This window comes from Chelonoidis abingdonii, chromosome 1 (genome assembly GCF_003597395.2).
Source record: "Chelonoidis abingdonii isolate Lonesome George chromosome 1, CheloAbing_2.0, whole genome shotgun sequence".
NCBI lineage: Eukaryota > Metazoa > Chordata > Testudines > Testudinidae > Chelonoidis > Chelonoidis abingdonii.
The window spans coordinates 210,526,020-210,547,658 of NC_133769.1; the positions used below are offsets into that span (position 1 = coordinate 210,526,020).

At 40.8% G+C, this 21,639-nt stretch overlaps 1 protein-coding gene across 6 annotated transcripts in view; it reads right to left on the reverse strand.

Moving 5' to 3' along the window:
• The window catches only part of HSF2BP (heat shock transcription factor 2 binding protein), a 119,550-nt gene that overhangs the window by 39,864 nt on the left and 58,047 nt on the right, over positions 1-21,639 (reverse strand). For all 6 annotated transcript variants that reach the window (XM_032790172.2, XM_032790175.1, XM_032790171.1 and 3 more), the window contains one exon: positions 9,368-9,471. In XM_032790172.2, the coding sequence (XP_032646063.1) occupies positions 9,368-9,471 (104 nt within the window). The remainder of the gene's footprint in view (positions 1-9,367; positions 9,472-21,639) is intronic.

Consider the following 21,639-nt stretch of genomic DNA (forward strand, 5'->3'; position numbering starts at 1 on the left):
GTTTGCTGAAGTTTCATGTGGAGCAGGATAAACTATGTCCCATTACTATTTAGTCTGTTTTAAAACACTCATTCTGCAATTCTTATAAGGCTGTTCTTTATCTATATAAAGTTCAGATTCCATTTAAGTTCAATAAAACCTCAACTTTAATCAAATACCTCCAAATGCTAAAAATTCAGTTGACACAAACAGAAGTGTTGGGTACATTTGATTGTATTGTAGTGGGACAAATCTGGTTTAACTGCTTAGGAACAAGTCAGAAAAACATGCCTAGGAAGACGTAAAATTAATTCTGATTTCCATTGTTAAAGGAACAGGATGCATTTATTACTACTGAAATATTAGGAGTGACTCTATTTTAATTATACCCAACAGTCTGTAGGGGGTCTGTTTGTGCCTTTGCTAGACCCACCCAGGTGACTCCTTTTATTTTTACGTTCTCTATTTTGCATATTCCAAACTTGTATTTCTAATGTATTTTGTAGCTAAAATATCTATTTATTTGTATCATGTGCTGTGCATTTCTACTATGTCTGTCACTGTCATACCTAGATTTCAGGAAAGCCTTTGACAGAGTGTTGTACGAAAACATTGAGAATAATTAACTGAAATTAATTTGCATACCAGCATTGCCATGGGGACTGAAGTCTTGCAGTAGAACCACAAATCAAGTGCAGTGATAAATCACAATGCCCTGAGCTAGAAGGAGGTGTCAAGTGGGCTAGAGTAAGGTTCTCTTATTAGTCAGCTTACTTAACACCTTTATTAATGATCTGAAATCAGGGTAAGCAGAATGCATTAAACTAATGCACCACATACATTAAATTGGGAGGTGTCGAAAACACCAAACAGGATAGGGAAACAGAACGGGGCCTAGAAAGGTGAGAAATATAGTCAAGAAATGACAAAAGCTTTGTCTAGATGGAGAATTTTATGAAATTCCCACTGGCACTTCAAACAGTTCAGCAGAACAGGCATTAAGCACTGGTGGCTTCTTGCAATTTTAACACTATGTTAGTTAAACCTGACTCTGCCAGACTTCCAGTGTGATGAGGACAGGTCGCAATCTTTCTGTGCCTTAGATCCCCAGCTGTACAATGGGGTAACATATTTCCTTTCTCCTACCCTTTGCCTCCTCTGTTTAGATCGTAAGCTCATGAGAGCAGTGACAGTCTCTTACTACGATCATGTCTACCCTACAGAGCCTATGCCAGCCTAGACCCCTAATGCAGACACTGTGCATTCTCACAGGAGTTCTGCCAGCACAGTAACACCACCTCCCAGAACCATATTAGCTATTCCAACAGAAGCACTTTTTCATTGGCTTAGCTGCATCTATACTGAGACTTCTGCCGGCATAACTATATTGCCTGGGGGGCTAAATTTTTCACACCCCTAGCTGACATAGCTATGTCAGCAGAACTTTGTAGTGTAGACTAGACCTATGTGTCTATACCAGTGGTTCTCAACCGGGGGTACATGTACCTCTGGGGACATGCAAAGGTCTTCCAGGGGGTACATCAACTCATTCAGAAATTTGCCTAATTTTACAACAGGCTGCATAAAAACCACCAGTGATGTCAATACGAACTAAAATTTCATTCCACCAATGACTTGTTTATATAGTTCCATATTTTCAGTGGTTCTCAAACAATGGATCATGACCCCAAAGTGGGCTGTGAGTTTCACTTTAAGGGGGTCACAAGGGCCAGCGTCAGAGTCCCTGGGTCCTAGGGCAGAAAGCTGAAGCCCAAGCCCCCCTACGTGGGGGGTAAGCTGAAGCCTGAGCCCTACTGCATGAGGCTGAAGCTGAAATCTGAGTTTTTAAGTGAGGTGAAACTTGGGGTACCCAAAACAAATCAGACTCCTGAAAGGGGTACAGTAGTCTGCAAAGGTTGAGAACCACTGGTTTATACAGTGATTAGCATAACGGAGCCCTCATCTCATCATATTTTCAGCTTGCTACCAAATATTGTGTCACCGTAAGTCAGTCATTTATGGCAAAATTTCCAAAACTGTCCCTTAATTTTGGGTGATCAACTTGAAAACAACTAGAGGCCTGATTTTCAGAATGCTGAGCACACACGACTCCAGCTGAAGTCACAGAGAACTGCAGCTATTCTGCACCTCTGAAAGTAGGATACTCATACTTAGTGGATACTCTTAAAAGTATGGGCTACAAACCAACATTTTCAGAAGTTTTTATTTTTCTGATTGTAGATCTATCCACAATAAGAGAAAAAGATTGTAAATGTGTCTTCAATTTTTGTCTTTAGGCTTCTAAGACTTTATTGTTTATTTCTGGCAAAACTGAGACTGAAATCCAAACACATACTTCTCAAAAAGAACATGACAAAGCCAAACTGTGCCCTCTAACACAGGGCTAAGTTCTGCTACCTTTACTTGGGTTGAACATTATATTACTTGCAATGGGGTTGTCATGGAGAAAGGTGCTGTGTACTGAGAATAAGGATAGTAAAATATGGTCCAGTGAGGCAGAAAAGAAGCTTATTGAAATGAACTGGATCCCTCTTGTGTTTGTCCATCTATAAAACAAGTCTACTACTTTTAGCACCTCACAGACGAGTTGTGAGGCTTAGTATATAGAAGTTGCTTTAAAATCCTTTGATGAAAGGTGCTATGTTAGCAAATACTGCATGCATTTACATTAGTATAATCTGCAAACATTAGAAGTGTGTACATACTAAGGAAGAGAGGAATTGCCTAAGGGGTATAACACTATGCAACAAAGGTAAGGACAATTATATCTAGTTGCACAATAGGAAAATTTTCCATTGAGATCTACTGGATTCTGGGAAGAGTCTCCAATGGCAGTCACAGAATCCCTATTGGCTGAATCACTTGAATGAAGAATATATTTGGTGACTGTAATGCTGCATCCGAAGAGGTGTAGATAAGATGAACTCAGTATCTCTCATCTCTGATTTTTATTGTTCTACATGTATTCCAAGACACTTAGAGTTACACAAATGGATACATGTTAAAACACACACATATACACCTTATGACTGTATATTGTTTTGCAAATCTGCTAGTTAGGGATAATTATATTTTTGTAATTTTCTACCTGGATTTTAAAATATACTCAAACAGCCGTTTTTTTTGGTCTTCCCAGTTTAAGGATTTTTCTTTTAAAAGAAAATAAATCCTAGTAGAGAACAGGCAAAAGGAAAGTAAGTATGGCAGGAATCTTCATTACTCAGCATTATCTTTATTTCAATAGCTTCCAGAATTAGTCATTTCTATATTAGTTGAGTAATTTTATTTACACAAAGCCAAAAAAAGTCTTAGCTGTAATCGTATCACTTCATCACATCCTCCCAACAACTGGCGCACACATTTCTTAGCTCACATGTTCAAGTCTAATCATTAAGGAGAAAAAAATGTTGCTGTTTGTCTTGGTCTTGAACAGCATGTGGAATTTAAGCATAACACAGTTATAACATATTGATGCAATTTTACAAGGAACTGTGCTGACGTTTTGTTAACTGCTGACGAAGTACTGTCTGATGTCACTGGCACTCAGTCACTGATAAAAACAGCTGATAAAGCAGGCAGATTTTACAGTCACATCTGTCATTAGGAGTGTGCTCTCGGATGAACTATTCCCTACAGCAGAGTTTAAGTAACTGGATTACATTAATGAGAAACAGCCTATCTACAGCTGGCTCTGTGGGTGGTGTGAATCCAATGTACATGTGCCTGTAACATTGCCTGGCCAACCTGGATGCAGTATTTATTGTTCGCAAATGATTTGCAATAGAGTTTTAGCCTCTGCCTATGCCGGGATAATATTTCAAAAGTTTCACATCTTGGCTAACACTACTTCAGCACCACCAGAGTTAACAATCCTGGGAGATCTCGTGTGGAGGGGCCACCAGCTGCTGCCCCCATTTTAAGCACTATCTCACTACCCATGATCACACTAAGTCTAACTAATGGTGAGGCAAGCTGATGGCCCACCCGTACAAAGGCTCCTTATATTCCTAACACCTGTAGACCAGACCTGAACCAGTGTCGGCAGTAGCAGAGAGATTTTGAAAAATGACCCTACTGTTGATAGGGCCAAAGAGATAAGAGGAGACTTAATAAACAAAGTATCTGCAGTGGGGAAAATGCTAACACAGAAAGCATTTACAAAGAATGAGCTATGCTGCAACAAGTCCTAATATTGAAAGTTTGCTTTTTCTGTGTAACATATCCTTTTATATTCTCTTTTTTTAACTTCAGTTCCTGTATAACTGATGTCAGTTCAATCTGCCCTTTTGTCAGGGGACTGTTCTCATTGCTATCTGAGGAGATCAGCCAGTCAGCAACCCCATCTGTTAGGGCCAAAACTAGTTTCCACCTCTAAATCCATTAAAGCTAATAGTGCTACTTTAGATTCACATCAGAACTGAGAATCTGGCCCATCTTCTCCACAACATGCCTGATTATTCACTGGACGTGGAAGTGAGAGTACAGAGGTCTTTCACATGGACAAGTGATGCACTGTACATGTACCTCTGCTGGGCAGCTGTTTAAGTAAAATCTTAAGCACAGTACCTAGCACACTGAGACTTCGATCACGGCTGGGAACTCTGAGCACTATCACAATACAACTAACAGAACAATGAAGAAAAGGCAAATTAATTCTTATACTGATGGTCGACTGAAACACTAAAATATATTTATCAGATTAAGTTTAGAACCCTTTAAGATTTCTTATAAATAAAGACAAATATAAAGTCACTGTGCTACTCATGAGATACTTGATTTGGAGGATTTTGTTTTTAGGCATGAGGATGAAGACTTAGTCATTAAATGAGTGCTGAGATGAATGCAGTCCTGAAGTGGATAAGGGCACTCTTCTGAAAACTCATTTCAAAGTCTGAAGAATTTGAATTGTTTGAGAGTTGCTACTGTGAGAATTAGAGAATCTAAGAATTAGAGGATTTGATTAATAAGAGCTAATAGAAAACCAAGATGACTTCTAAAAGAGGTGTTACCATGAGAAGGACCTGGATCTTCAAAAAATTCTGACACACACAGACAATCCAAACAGAAAAGCTATATATTGGAAACGTTTAGGATCAAGTCATGAAAAGCAAATATTGAAGACGGCAGGGAGTATTAGGAATATGAAAGTATGTTTGGCTGACATCTATAGAGATAGTCATTTGCAGAAACTTCTTGGATCAACAATAAGAGTTTTCAGATAGAACTGTGATAGCTTCAGGAGAAAAGTGAGAGAAGAGAGCTCTAACAACACTCAAGAGCTTCCTGCCCTCTTTTGTTTTATGAAATATCTGAGTAATTTCCTTAGAGCTGAGGAAAATATGGCACAGCAATAATCCCTCCAAATTCTGTAACACCTCTGAGTCCAAATTCAACAGCACCAATCTTTTGGCTGTGTTCAAAAAAAGAAAATCAGCCATAAAGAAAGAGATAAGAATGAAGAGGAATACCAGAGTGTGATAGAGCAGTTACCCCCCACTGGTATGTAAGGGGTTTTAAAGCAACCTTGGGGAGGCTGTGCGGGAGGCAGCCAATAAGGAAAAGGCTTGCAGTGCCAGCCAATTAGGGAAAGGTTTATTGGAGGAGCCAATCAGGGCAAGGCTGACCCATATAAGAAGGAGCTGAGGAGAGGAGGTGACAGTCACTTGCTGAAGGGTGAGGGAGAAGGACTACAGACAGACCAGTGCTGGGTTGGGTCAGTAGAGTATGAGAAAGCTCCAGGCTGATAGCTGCCAAATTAAGGTCCTAATACAAGGGCAGAGGAGGTGCTAGGGCTGTGGGGAAGTGGCCCATGGAAGGAGATGGTGGAGTTGGAGGAGGGGCAGTACATAGCTGTTGGCTATAGGTTACCTGAGTTGGGGCCTGGAGGAGGGAACTGGCCCAAATTCCCCTCTCTTTTGCCCCTACTGGCCACTGAGGAAAGTAGCCCATGCACAGACTGCAGTCTGCCACTGAGATGAGTGGCTAGAACCTGAACTACAGATTGCCACTGAGGCAAATGGTTGGACTGAGGACTGTTGGTCCCCCTAAAGTGGGGAAAGAACTGAGTGAGGACAGCCAGAGGGCTGTGTCCAGAAGAGGATGCGAGTCCTGGATGAGGAAACAGGAATGACGATGTGGAAGACACCACTTGTGGAGGGCGCACTGGCAACCACCAGCTAATTCCCAGGACACTCAGCAGGAGGTGCCGCAGTGGTGAGTCGTGCCCCATCACATAGAGAATAGCCCAATGAATTCCTTGTATGCTCCTTTTCTTGTAATTGTTTTAGTCCAGGAGAAGTGGCAAATCTGAGTCTACTCCCAATCAGTAACGCTTGGGCCAACTGCTTCTCCTTAATGCTTAATGTGGCAATTAACAGAGGAAGGTATTCTTGGTCTAGCACTCTGTAAGAGAGAAGATGAGAAGTACCTGTTGTATTCGGAGGAATGAAGCACTAAGAAATCAGAAGAGTTTCAAAAGGCTTTGTATCAGAAAGGAAATGTATGTTGCTGAGAAAGATGGAGCTTCTTTATATCTGCAGATAATATAATAGCATTATCCAGGACAACACCACAGAGACACTGGCCCTTGAAAAGCGCTCATATCACACAGGTCCTCAAGAGGGTGTCAGCCTCCCATGACTGTAGACAAATTGTTCTCCCTGAGATGGGAGAACATGAGGAGAGAACCTACCTGCACCACAAAGAAAGTTGAGCTACTTCATCAATTCATTTAGGCTTGGGGCTGCCCTTTCTACCCCCCCCCCCCCCGAGATTTGTGAGTGATGCCCATGTGACCACAGAAGCTTACAAAGCTATATTTGAGGATTTATTCCTTTTTCAGGTTATGGTCAATACTGCTTATAAACTGGATCCTTTGGGATTGCACTGTTTCACAGGGATTACTTTTGTACAAAAACAAGCTGAGAAGGAGAAGCATTAACTTCAGCAGGTGTGTCAAATGTTAGCTTTTTTCCTCTTGTAATTTATATAGTCTAGTACAGATACAGCTAATACACTTTTTTTCTGTTGTGAGAAAGGCCATTTGGCATCATTCCCATTTTCTAAAGACATTGGGATAGGGAAACTCAGCCCTTCCTAAAGATTTTTCATCTATTCGGGATCTCTTCCTCTTAATATCCAAGGATTTAATGACAATAGGAATCAGTTCATCAGTTTTGCTATCTTGAAAAAGTCTCCTAGAGTCAGACAGGAAAGAAGAAATCTCTCCTTCTTTCAAGTGAAAAAATAGTGGCAGGGATTGGATCAGGACTGACAAGCTTGTGGAGGGCTGGTAAGGACTGTAATTAGGCATGTCACAGAAAGCTGAAAGCAGAGATATAAATCCATAAACACTTTGAAATTCCAGGTCATAGGCACTTGCAGGGTGGAGAGGGTGAAAAGTATCGGAAGAGCCTGTAAGGGCAGTGACAGAAGAGTCCGAGGATGACTCTGAGGGGAACTCTGAAGGCCTTGAGAGAGAGTTTGAGGAGCTGTGGAAAGTCCAGGCATCACAGGGACTATACCTTTACCTAGTCTGCTCTTTGCAGGAGTATCCTCCATTACTGCAGCACAAACAGGGTAACCCTGAGACTATGTAAACTAGTGCTCCAGCCACTTGCTAAGAACTGTGTGGAAAACGAAAGCAGGCAGGGCTAGGGTGCTTGATGTCTCTGAAGTCATGGGTCCTGGCCAACAAGGGTTGAGGAGGTTGAGCCCTGCAAGCAGTGGAAGGAAGGAGGAAGCGGGGAAAAGAGAGAAATGAAATAACAAAACAGCTAAGGCAATTTGAAAAGGTGAAGAAATCCCTGAGCGCAGAAAAAACTGCCTGGGCCTCCCACTCAGGAAGTTGATGGGAGTGAGGGTAGATCCTGGGCTCATCCTCTGTTCAGTACTGTGGGTCCAGTTGCACAAACTACTCCGCCATCTCTGTCAACTGGAAACAGGCCTTCCCAGCACTCAGGAATCTGAACTGGCAGATGCACACTGCCTAGGAATCCTCGTTCTTTCTCAGAATTTAAGAATTTCAGCTTCAGAAAGTAAAGGTATTACATAAGCCTGTCTTTCTTCCTCACTCCACACACAGATGAGAGACACCTTTCGAACACACAACAGCCTCTCATCCTCTTTTTCCATCAACAATTGCAAATTAAATACTATCAGTTGTCTATCATCTTTGTCTGCTTATGTGACCGTCAGCGATTTAATTAAAAAATAAAATCACATCAACTATCTAGCTCCAAGCAAGTTTAACTTATTCCATCAAGGTCTTTTGAATGGGACATTTGGGAGCTTCAGTCACCTTATTTTTGTTAGAATAACGACCTAAATATTAGTTTGTCATAAAGAAGAAAATGTGGAGCAATGCATGTAAGGTTTCTTTGTACTGTATGGCAAAAGACCATATACTGAGGTTCCTCCACTGAGCAATTCATCTCCCCCAGCTACGTACAAGTCTATAAAATGGGTATGATATTTTACAGGCGTGTTGTGAGGTTTAATTAACTGTGATCCTTTGAAGAAAAAGTTATTTGATAATGAGCCTGAGTACATAATTTGCACATAAAAATATATGCAAGAGCCATGTGGCATATAGGAAATCCCTAAGTTAATTGAAATATCATAGATCAAACAACTCCAAGCGTCAATCTGATCCTTGCAACAGCAGGTGCAACTCCCATTAACTTCTATTATTATTTATTTGTACTACAATAGCCCTGTTGCACTAGGCACTGTACAAACACAGAGACAAACCAAGTGCTGAAGAGCTTAGTCTAAACAGAAAAGACATGTGAGAAGAGAAACTAACACAGAGGAGAATTTACTTACATGAGGTCACACAAGTGGCAGAGCTGGGAATATAACCTAAGTCTCCTGACTTTCAATCCAATTCTCCATCCACTGACTAGACCATGCTAGATCTTATCAATGGGAGCTGGACTCACACCAGGGATGCATTTAGTTGCAAAGGTTAATTTGTTTCAAGATCAAAGACTAAGCCTGACCTTACCCTACATACTTTTCAGCAGTTACATTTTTATAGTGTCTCATAGATCAGAGATATTATTTTAAAGTGCATAGATGCAAGTACAGGTGGCTGTCTTCCATTTGCTTTATCAGATTCCTCACCTCCCCCATTGGGATACTGCCATCAATAACTCTTATATGAATTGAATGTTATACACTAGTATCATTGATAGAAATACTTATATTTATCCCTTCAGTTATTTCCCTCTCTTTGGACATTTATTAGCTCATAAAATTTAAATAGAACAAGGTCACAGATCTGAATTTCTACTCAGCTATTATCTGTATCTATTCACAGCTATTATCAAAAAGTCCACAATTTGAACTGTTGTAACAATCTTACCGTTCAATAGCCACCAAAGTAATGGAATAAAACCTGGACTTTCACTAATGTACTTCAAGCCTTTCAAGTTGATGCTCACATTGTACAGTGACATCAGCATTAGCCTAAAATAAAATTAAAAAGGTGATTAAATTGCATCTTAAACTGCATCATTACAATAACTGCATCCCATACTTACAATGAGCATCTACAGATGGCTAATCCTGATGCATATTTCAAACTCAATATATAGGATACAAAGATATGTACTTATGTCATGTTATATACATACAGCTACATGAATGCAACATGAGAGATTTTATTTAAATTTATAAATCAAAATATATTTATCATGTGAAAGTCAGCCAATTTGACAGCATTTAAATTCCTCTGAACTGAATGGGACTAATCACATGAGTAGGGCAAGCAGGATTTGGCCTTACATGATCACTCACCATATGCAACAGAATCCTCTTAACTGGGACTCCCCAGAAGGCAGCCTATCATCCTGATTAAGCTGCTTGTCTCAACAAATGGAAGGGCCACTTAAAAAAAATAAAAGGCTGCAAAGATTTTATAACAATTACTATACTGAATCAAAAGAACTAAATGAAATTTGCTGCATTTCATTCATTCTTCTTTTGATTTTTGACAACTTCTGTATTTAAAAAAGACAGCAGCTTAGAATTTCACAACTTTCATACCTAGCTATGCATCTTTTAATCATCTGACACTGGCCCCTCGTGTCCCTGTTAAACAAAGTTTATGCTAATTCTATACCAATTAAAGCAGCAGTCAGTCCTTCTTATTAGGTTAAATCTGTCCTCTGGAAGACATCCTGATAAAGGAGATGTCCCGAATCTAAGAGGTACTGAGCACCTTGACTTCAGTGGGAGCTGAGGTTATGCAACACTTTAAAGGATCAGCCACAAGTAAAGCACGCTCTAAAATAAAATCTGACAGATAAGTCTGCTCAATGGTCTGTGAGGGGATGTTGGATGGGATGGGAACTGAGTTACTGCAGAGAATTCTTTCTTGGGTGCTGGCTGGTGAGTCTTGCCCACATGCTCAGGGTTTAGCTGATCGCCATATTTGGGGTCGGGAAGGAATTTTCCTCCAGGGTGGATTGGCAGAGGCCCTGGAGGTTTTTCGCCTTCCTCTGCAGCGTGGGGCATGGGTCGCTTGCTGGTGGATTCCCTGCAGCTTGAGGTCTTCAAATCTCAATTTTGAGGATTTCAATAACTCAGTCATGGGTTCGGGGTTGTTATAAATGTGTATGGGTAGGGTTTTGTGGCCTGCCTTGTGCAGGAGGTCAGACTAGATGATCATATTGGTCCCTTCTGACCTATGAGAGAGAAAAGGTGAGACTCTATTGTAGTATATTGCAGATGATGTATTCCTTACGCCATCCGATCTTAAATTGAACTTCACACCCCTTGATAAACTGTACGTTATTCCCTGATAACCTGAAACTTCTACACTTAAACTCCATACCATTCACTTTTTTAAACATCATCTTGATAAAATTTTTACTCTTTGCCAAACAATGTGTCTTAATAGCCAGTGGGACCATGAAATTATCCCAAGCAGGCACAATGCCTCCTGGAGTGCCACCCTTAAAGAAGGCACAATGATATCCTCTGCCACCAAACAGAGCCAACTCCACTGGCGGTTGTGGTCAGAGTTGGGGCCACATCCATCTTTTTTTCATCCCACACTAAGTCTAGTGCTAGCAACGGCACTGGACTCTAGTAGTCTTTGTGCTGAAGGGACTCATAAGGACTGTGTGTCTGGCGTCTGTGCAGGAGGCAAGGGGGTATTATGGGAGAAGACACACTTCTTGTTGCCCTGCTCACCCTTGCTTAGGCATGAAGAAGCCAGGCAAAATTCAGGCCCAACATATACAAGCCAGTAAGACTAACTGTTGCAGCCACAGAAAGGCAACAAGCCTTGAGCGTGCTGTATTCTCAGCTGACTGCCGATCCAAATGTCAAGAGTGAAGGGGACGATTCTAGCCCCAGTTCTGGCAACATATAGGACTTGCAAGAGGTTAGAGAAGACCCCTAAAATAGGAGCAGCATAGGACTTATGTAGCCTCCCTCATCAGCCCTAGCATAGAGACTGCACCAGGGCAGATATGGAGGGAGGGGACATACTCACAGTGCTAAGTACTCCAAGGGATTCCAGAATGCTGCAGGGCTGCTCTAATTTATACCAGGGGCTGAAATGCCCTAGCAGCAGCCCAGAAGCCAGAGGATGCAACGGTGATGTAAAGCCACCACTGCCCTCTGGGCTGTACCTCCCAGAAAGTACAGCACAGAATCTGTCCCTGGCATATGGAAACAACTTAAGCCATCCTTCTTCAAGCATCTACCCAGGGCCCCTGCAAGTACAATTTAATACAACTCCCATAATGTGACAGATGGGAACTCATCCATTTCTGTACAGGGAAACTGAGAAGGAAGCCACTGTTCTGCTACCATCTGAAATGTGTTTAGGAGTCCTTCACCAGTTCAGAGAGGATCGTTCCTGACAGTGCCAGCCTAGTCCAGTACTTGCACCCATCAGCCATATAGCACTGTCTCTGTCAATGTCTCTATGTGCTCCCCCAAACACCTTCGCATTGACACAGGGTCAGACAATTTGGTCCTTAAATGGTGGCTATACTGTGAAAAACGTATTTTTGACTCTTAAATTTCATCATGGGTCTATTGCGCCTCATGGATTCCACATCAAATTTGCTCAGTCTACAGGTAAAAAGATTTTTTTTTAATTGCCAGCCCTGCAAATTCAATCTGCATCTGAGTCAAAACACACTCTTGCCTTTGCACACATCACCAGCAGTCACAAAGATGATGCAAATCAAATGATGCTCTCAGTTATACTTGCATAACTTCACTGCCTCCAAATACCTTAACACCTGTGCAACCCCACAAGCCTTCAGTGGGTTTTCATAGGATGTAACTGAAGGCTTCTGTTGGCCTTCTTATTTTTGGTGTTGATGTCTGAAAAGGAAAGAACCCAGCTTAGCTTTCAGATCACAGGTTGCGTCTCTGGGACTAGCAGTTATAAATAAAAGATGTTTTTTCTATATCAAAAAATTTGACGTGGCATCTATCATAACTTCTTACTCAGATTTGAACCTTAGCGTTCATAACCTGAGAAGCTAGCATGAACCCCTCTAAGCTTAATTACCAGCTTAGATTTTATCTCGCTGCCACCATCCAAAAATTCCAGTGTTCTGGCTCACTCTGGTCTCCCCAAAACCTTCCCTGGGGAAACCCCCAAGACTCAGATGCCCTGAGTCTCCTAACCAAGGGAGATAAACTATTCCCCCCACCTCTCTCCCACCCAGAATTTCCTATCTGGGCTAACCTGAGAGTACTAATGCAACCTCTTTACATCACAATACCAAGAAGCATGTCTCTTCTCTTCCACAAAGAGACAACCAAATACAAGGAAACAGAAAAGATTCTCTCTCTCTTCCCCCTCCCACCACTTCCCTGGTGCTACAGAGATTCACCCTCCGTAGATCTAACACAAAGAGAATTTCCCTCCCCTTCGTTCCTTAGCCTACCCAGAGAGAAAAACTCAAACAAGTCTTAAAAAGAAACTTTATATATAAAAAAGAAAGAAAAAAAACAAAAAATATGATCTCTGCATTAAGGTGACAATACACAGGGCTATTACTTAAAAGAAAATATGAATAAACAGCCTTATTCAAAAAGAGATACAATTTAAACATTCCAGCAACTACACACATGTAAATACAAAAAAACCAATAACAGCCTATTGTGTTTTTCTACCTTTGTACTTACAACTTTGAAACTGAAGATTAGAAGCTTACAGATAGAAAAAGATCCCCTCTCATAGCTGAGAGCCAGTCTTTGTTGTGTGTTTTGGCTGGCTAGCTATGAGCCAAGGGGCGAATTCTTTGATTCTATCTTTACAGCTTCCTAATCTTTCATAAGTTGTACAAAAGTTGATAAGTTCACAACAAAGGGTATTGAAATCACTACGATAAGGCCTTTGTTGGATTGGGGTCCTTTTTGTATTTACATGTGTGTAGTTGCTGGAATGTTTAAATTGGTATCTCTTTTTGAATAAGATCTGGTGTTATTCACTATTATGTTCTTTTAGCAATAGCGCTTGGTTATTGTTCATTTGTGATTTGCAGAGCATCATATTTTTATGTCCTTTTTCTTTCTTTTTTATATTATATAGTTTTCGTTTTTAAGAGAACTTGTCTGAAGTTTTTTCTCTTGGGTAGGCCTAAGGAACGAAGGGGAGGGAGAATTTCTTTGTGTTAGATCTACGGAGGTGAACTCTCTGTATGTCACCCAGGGATTATAGGTGCAGGAGGTGAAGAGAAGAGAAATCTTTATGCAAAGTCTTCACATATATCTGCTACTTAGCTTGAGATTGTGCTGTTTCTTTGTGGGACTAGCATGCACAGAGCAACATGACATTTTTCTAAATGTGCTAAATTTTACGTGAGTATTAGATAGTATATAGGTCAGGTTGCATTAGTACTCTCAGAGATGTATATATTTAAGGCCACAAACTCCAATAGAAGTGAGGCGATAATTTCTGGTGGGAGAGAGGTGGTGTGGCAATGTTATGTATCCTCCTTGGTTAGGAGACTCAGGGCATCTAGTCTTGGGGGTTTCCCAGGGAAGGTTTTGGGGAGACCAGAGTGAGCCGAACACTGGAATTTCATTTGGATGGTGGCAGCGAGATAAAAATCTAAGCTGGTATTAGCTTAAGAGGGGTTTAAATGACTAGCTTTTCATCAAGGTACAGTACACGGTTCAAATCTCAGTAGTAAGTTATGATCACGAAGCCAGACAAAAATTCTTTTGAGTTATAGAAAAATAAACATCTTTTCATATTTTATAACTGATTAGCCAGAGACTGCAACGGCTAATAAACAGCCTTATTCAAAAAGAGATACAATTTAAACATTCCAGCAAACTACACACATGTAAATACAAAAAAACCCCAATAACAGCCTATTGTTTTTTCTACCTTTGTACTTACAACTTTGAAACTGAAGATTAGAAGCTTAAAGATAGAAAAAGATCCCCTCTCATAGCTGAGAGCCAGACAAAGACACACAAACAAACATTCTCTCCCCTGAGCTTTGAAAAATCCAGTTTCCTGATTGGTCCTCTGGTCAGGTGTTTGGTTCCCTTTGTTAACCTTTTACAGGTAAAAGAAACAATAACCCTTAGCTATCTGTTTATGACAGCATCACACACACATTTTTAAAGTCAAATTACATTTAATGTTTATGCAGCAGAATGAAAAGGCAAAAACTCCATAAGTGCTATGCTCAGTCATGTATTTTCAAAACCTCAAAATCTGTATTTCATAATTTGTCTTCCTAACGTAGCAACGTCCCTAGTCATCTTTTAAAAATACATCCATGACAAATTTAAGTAATAAAACAAACTAAAATTCTCAACTTTTCCTCATAGTTGAAAAACGTATTCCCCGATCCACCCATGTTCACATAATATGAATGTTAACTGTATCTGACTAAGCCACCGAATTTCTCCCAGAAAGGTCCACTTTCAGAAGAGATAAGCAGGAGAAATTTCAGTAAATTTCAGTAAGTTGAAAATGCTGAAAGCCACTGAAAAAGTGATTAGTATAAAGGTGCCATCTCAGCTTTAACTGTAAGACTGCTAATGCAATGTTATAAGATAAAATAAAATTCATGCTGGATAGTTTTATATACAGAAATGTGATGCCCGATTATACAAGTTATTCAGAAATAAGACCGAATACAGAAGTTATTTTAAGTAGTTCTGAACCTTTTGGGGAACCGAGGGCACAGGAAAGATTGTATTTCTTCAAAGCTGTCAAAAACTACGGATAATACTCGATGTAAAGATTGTATTGCCACTAAACGTTTGTTGCACTCTTTGCTGAGCTAAATAGATATCTGATGTTTGTTATTGCACTGCCTTCCACACTTGCCATGTGATAAAGATTTCTGTATGTATTCTAAGATGAAAAGTTTTATGAACTTTTTTTCTTAACTAGCAATACTCTGAATAGCTTAATGTCAATTTATTCTGATTTTGTTTCTCTTTTCTTCAATCATTTCCAACAGGTTTATGACCTAAATATTCAAAGGTGTTCAGCGCACACAAAATCACTGAAGTCAATGAGAGACAGCATTCAGCATTTCTAAAAACTAGGCCACTAGTATACTGCAAACTCCTAGCCAGGAAGCTTTGAAGTGATTGAAAAAATAGTTGTATTCTGATGCCGATAGTTGTTTTTTAAGTTCTCTCCCCTTTTTAGTTTCTTTTCACACACTCTTTTTTCTAGGAATTGAGAATGTTGGAGGATGCTATGGGGAAGAAAGGTTAATTACTGCATCTTATGACATGCTGTGATTAATAGTGATACTTTACATTTCTAGAGATCCTTTCATAGAAGGTGCTGAAGTCTTAATAAATGACAATGGAAAAGCTAATAAATAAAATCTTGCTTTTGAGGGACTTGCCCTATACTCATGGGACAAATCCCAGTACATGCCCACAGCCTGTGTCCATGGTTTGTGTGCAAGGGAGCTTTGAGGAAGTAGGGAGTGGATTAGAATCTTCTTCCCCAAGCTGGGGGACAGGCTATGGAGCCATCAACCAGACCCTTCATGGCTGCTACTGTAGTCTCAGGTTGCAGTAAGTTTGCATTTTACTATGCAACTTCTACACAGAGAGCTAGAGTAAAAAAACTCTAATGTTCCTAGGAGTGTTAGGAGTCTGTCTCATTTTCAGAACTGATTTAGGTGCTTAGGAGTCTAACTTTCATGCACTTTCAATGAGACTTAGGCTCCTAAAGCCCTGAATGATTTTAAAAATGGGACTTAGGCTCCTAAATTGCTTAGCTACTTTTAAAAATTTGACCCCTGGACCAGTGAATCTATTGTGGTCATGGCCCATAGCAAGCTGTGGATGCTGCTATGGAGCTGTGCTCTGCAGCATTCATGACCCATGTGCACCTCACGCCTCACAGAGCTTCCACGGCCCTTACTTGGGCAGCAAAATTTAGCCTTTAGTGATGAAATGTGAATATCTCTAACTATGCATGATCAGCCAAAATAAAAACAATAAATAAAATAACCATTTACAACAGAAAAGGCTAATATCTTTGGACACGGTCTTTCAATCTGTTCCTCAATGGAAATGTCAAACAGATTAAAAATGATGTAAAAGGACACTGCTAGTTTGTATTTTTCTTTCACTTGTTTGTTTTGTGTGGAGCTGAGGAACTGGTTGTGATGAGCTAAAAATGATGGAATGTTGTGGGGAGAAGAAGAAGAAAGTTTCTGAGATTTAAACCCATTCTGCTAGCCACTCTGGAGATCTAAGCCCAAAGTAATAATATATTATTAACACCATAATGTGGAAAAACTCCTTGGCTCTTTATGCCACTTTCAGCTCTACTGCTCCTTTATATTCCCTCTATAGAAACACAGTTTTTCCTTTGCCCTTCTCCATATTATTACCATATATACTTGTTCATAAGCTGAATATTTTTGGTAAAAAAGTAATGCATCAAAGAGTGGGGGTCAGCTTATAAACAGGTCTACACCAAAATTTGATGATTTAAAACTCTATGGCAGGGATCGGCAACCTTTGGCGCACGGCTCATCAGGGTAAGCACTCTGGTGGGGTGGTTTATTTACCTGCCTCGTCCGCAGATTCAGCCGATCGTGGCTCCCACTGGCCGTGGTTCACCGTCCCAGGCCAATGGGGGCTGCAGGAAGCAGTGGCCAGCACATCCCTCAGCTAGTGCCACTTCCCACAGCCCCCATTAGCCTAGAGCAGCAAACCACGGCCAGTGAGTGCTGCGATCGGCTGAACCTGAGGACGCAGCCGGTAAACAAACTGGCCCGGCCCGCCAGGGTACTTACTCTGGTGAGCCGCATGCCAAAGGTTGCTGATTCCTGCTCTATGGAATCATTGAATTGAATATCTAATACATTGGCTGGGAACGGTGAACTGTGGCCACAGGGAGCTGAGGGGTTCCAACCCTGCAGATGCTCCAGGTAAACAAAATGCCCTGACCCTCCAGGGGCTTACCCTGACAGGCTGGGAGCCAAAGTTTTCCAACCCTTGAAATACAGGGTCGGCTTATGAAAGGGTCATACAGTTTTTGCTATTTTTCCTTATCCATCTTGGGGGGGTCAGCTTATAAATGAAAGGGCTAATGATCGAGTATATACAGTATATTCCTCTCACTCTTATTTTTGTTATTTCCCCCCACCCTCCAAGTAACAAAAATTGGAAATGCATAACTCAGTCACCACATCTCTGAAGTAGCTACACTTATTTATAAAGTAAATAGTTGAAAAAAAACCCAAAACGTTTCAAATCAGCAGTTCCTTTGGTCAGTAGAAAAGATGTCATTTGATTTCGGAATCTGGACTCACACTTGTTTCTACAGCTTTTACTTGTACTGATTTCTTAAAAATAAATTGTGTGACAACCTGGTAGCCATGCAGGCCTTACAAGTTTGACTATCAAACCTAGTCTCTCTAACCCAAGAGCCAGGTTTCAAGGAATATAAATAGGATCAAAGATTATCATTGCATTATGTAAGATACTGTAAAATTAATTTGTGCAGTGCCTCTTTTGGGTTGTATGCTAACCCAGTTGGATGGACTTTATATACTGATATTCTGCAAATTAGATGGCCCCTGTTGAGTCTTTGGTTTGTCTGTAGGATTGACTTGCACATGTTTTCAAATGGCTGTTGCAAGGTAGCTGGAGATAACACCACCACGAGAAACTATCTGGCAATCAGCTTTAGTTGTCTTTACAATAAAGAACTTATTTTTTAAACTCATCTACGAGAGGAAGCCTTCAAACACTGATGATGACAATATTGCCAAGTGTTCAAAAATCAAGAGCCAGCCCCCAAAACTCAAAATTGCCTTCACAATCAAGAGATTTGTAGAAGTCTGGGCTGTTTTTATTTGCCTTGTGGATTGTGAGCCAGGGTTCTCAAACTGGGGGTTGTGACCCCTCAGGGGGTCATGAGGTTATTACGCGGGGGGTTGTGAGTTGTCAGCCTTCACCCCAAACCCCTCTTTGCCCCCAGCATTTATAATGGTGTTAAATTAAAAATACTTTTTAATATAGTTATAAGAGAGGGTCACACTCAGAGACTTGCTGTGTCACCAGTACAAAAGTTTGAGAACAACTGCTTTAGAGGTCACATTTTCAAGCTTTTCTCTGAAATCATGAGGGCTAGAAACCTGCATTTTAAAAAAATGAAAGCTGTGATTCTCACATAAGCATATGACTCCAGAAATTGGGGCATTCAGAAAAATACCAAATAATATTAAAGTTGGCTATCCTATTTCAAATGTTGACTTCCAAATCCTACGCTTGGGAAACAGCATGATAGACATTATGTAATGCTAAGGCACTCTGTAATGACATACATAAATAACAAATCGTTAACAACATGGTCATTCAATATTTATGCTTTTTCACAGATCAACATTCAAATATCTACTAAAATAAAATATTGCACACATGAATCAAAGATTATTCACATCAATAATACTTATCTTATTAATTTTCGGTATCTTAATATTCACAAACACCATATTAAGGCTCCCAATCCCTATTGTATCCAAGAGCCATATACATGTGTCTAAGACAAGCTGAATTTCATACCTGCCAGGCACAACTTGCTTTGATTAATTAGTAATATTGCTCAGAAAATGGCAAAGAATGTTAATGTGTTTCATTTCTTCGTTTACTGGAAAGTCTGACTTTTCCCCTTTTTGGATTGTGCATCATAGTCTTTTCTTTACAATATTTCATAACATCATAGATTCATTCATCTCACAGGGCTTCTTTACGGATACCCCTTTACCAATGTTGATGACAGCAGCTTGTGGGTAATAAGGTGGCAGGAGGTCATTTACTCTTTGCTGGCCTAAGACAAGTGCACATTTGGTACATATGTAAGCTACTTATTTAACTAACCAGACATAGCATTTTAACAGATTATTTTTCATTTTGGACAGTGTTATAAGCTTCTCCTTCCCAAATCTGGACCTTAGCGTCCAAAATCTTGGGGCTTAACATGAACTCCCCCAAGCTTTTACCAGCTTGGGTCTGATCTCGCTGCCACCAACCAGGATTCAGTGCCTGGTACACTTGAGACCCCCAAAATCATCCCTGGGGAACCCCCAAGACCCAGAAGCTCTGAGTCACGGGCAAGGGAAAAATCCTCCTCTTCCCTTCCCCCTCCTCCTCCCACCCAGACTTTGCTCTCTGGGCTAACTGAGAGTGCCTGATGTAATCTCTTTACATCTCAATACCAAGAAAACCTGTCTCCTTTCTTCCAGGAAGAGACAACCCTCAAACACAAGGAACCAGAGATGATTCTTTCTCTCTTCCCCTGTAGCTTCTTCCCGCCCTGGGACCATAGGAGAGGTAAACACAGAGCGTAGTGCTTCCCCTCCTCCCTGCCTGTCCTTAAGAGAGACAGTACCCCTGGCACAGAAATTTCTATCCCCTTGCCTATCTAGGAAAAGAAACTCCAACAAGTTTTAAAAAGAAAACTTTATATAAATAGGGAAAAGCCCTGGTTGGGCCGGGCCGGTTGTGTTTACCTGCCCCGTCGCAGCGTCCGGACCGGATGCGGCTCCCACTGCCGCGGATCGCTGCCTCCAGGCCAATGGGAGCCGCAGCAGTGGGAGCCGCGATATCGGGGGAAGCCGCGATCGGCGGACCTGCCGGTACGGGTGCAGGTTAAACACACCGGCCCGGCCCACCAGGGCTTTCCTACACAAGCTGCGGACCCCTGTTGGAGAAACCCTGGATTTAGTTGGTCCTGTCTTTGGTGCAGGGACTAGACTTGATGGCTTCTCAAGGTACCTTCTAGTCCTACTGTTCTTTCCATACGGATTCTTATGAAAAAGCTCTTGCAACTAAAGGAGATATTGCTGGCACATTTAAATAGAACATATAGACTTTCTTGACGTTAAGATTCATTCAGATGTCCAGCTTTTGAAACACCAAATATTTCCACCACTTATGCATTAAAATTAGTGTCCACAATTGTGGCAACAAATCTAGATGTACAACTTGTTCCACCTGTGCTTATATCTGCTATTTTTAAAGAAGTTTTCAAAATCTCCAGTCTTGAGATTTCAAGATTTTGTGAAATCTGTTTCAAGGAAACTGAAATTCTCATTTTTTCATACGCCCACTTAGACCGGCCGTGTTGTGATTAAGGAGACGTGCGTGGGTTAGCCGAGCTGGTCTAGGAGGAACAGGTCCGTTGCCAGGGGGGGGTTGGATGTAACTTACCGACGACCTGCATGACCAATCGTAATAAAGTATGAAAGGCTGGTAACGAAACGTCAGAGTTTACAGACACCATACTGAACTGACAGTTACCACAGATCTCATTTTGGGAACCAGAACGTACGCCAATCAAGGCAGCAGGCAGAAGTCAGAAAAACACTAAATACAGTACCAGTCTGGTTAAATGCTAATCCAAAAAAATAAAGAGTGAATGTTTATAAAATAAAAGGTTTGAAAGGTAAGGAAACTGTTTACGATGTATGCTTGTTTTGTTAAAACATTAGGATGGTGTTAAAACCCATATTCTTCTGCAATTAGTAAAGTTTTCAAAGCTTGTAGTAAGTCATGTTCATATTTAAACTTATTGAAAGTAACAACAATAACATTATGCTTCAGAGATTACAACATTTCAGATGTTATGAACAATCTCCAATTCCTGAGAAAACAGCAAAGATCCTTGGCATCTTTATAGACTTGACAGACGTTTTGGAGGAGGCAGCTTTCGTGGGTGAATGTACCCACTTTCGTCAGATGCAGTCTCCCCCCCTGACTTGATCATTGCCATTGATCAGATGCACTCTGCCGAAGTGGGTATTCACCCACAGAAAGCTCATGCTCCAAAACATGCGTTAGTCTACAGGTGCCAAGGATCTTTGCTGCGTTTTACAGATCTCAGGACTTAACAATGGCTACCCCTCTGATACTTGCCTCGTTCCTGAGTGTTCTTAATCTGAGGGTTCTACTGTATATAGTTTGAATGTGTTACCCCCCCCGTTATTTCCGGAGATTTGTGTGTGGGTGTGTGCCTGGAGTAGCCTAGCTACAGGAGGTATTAGCATAGATATTGTCTACATTAGCACAGGCAGACACTTTATATGTTTGCTCAGACTATATATGCTCACCAACACAAACCATAAAAAGTAACTAATGAAACAATATATGTAC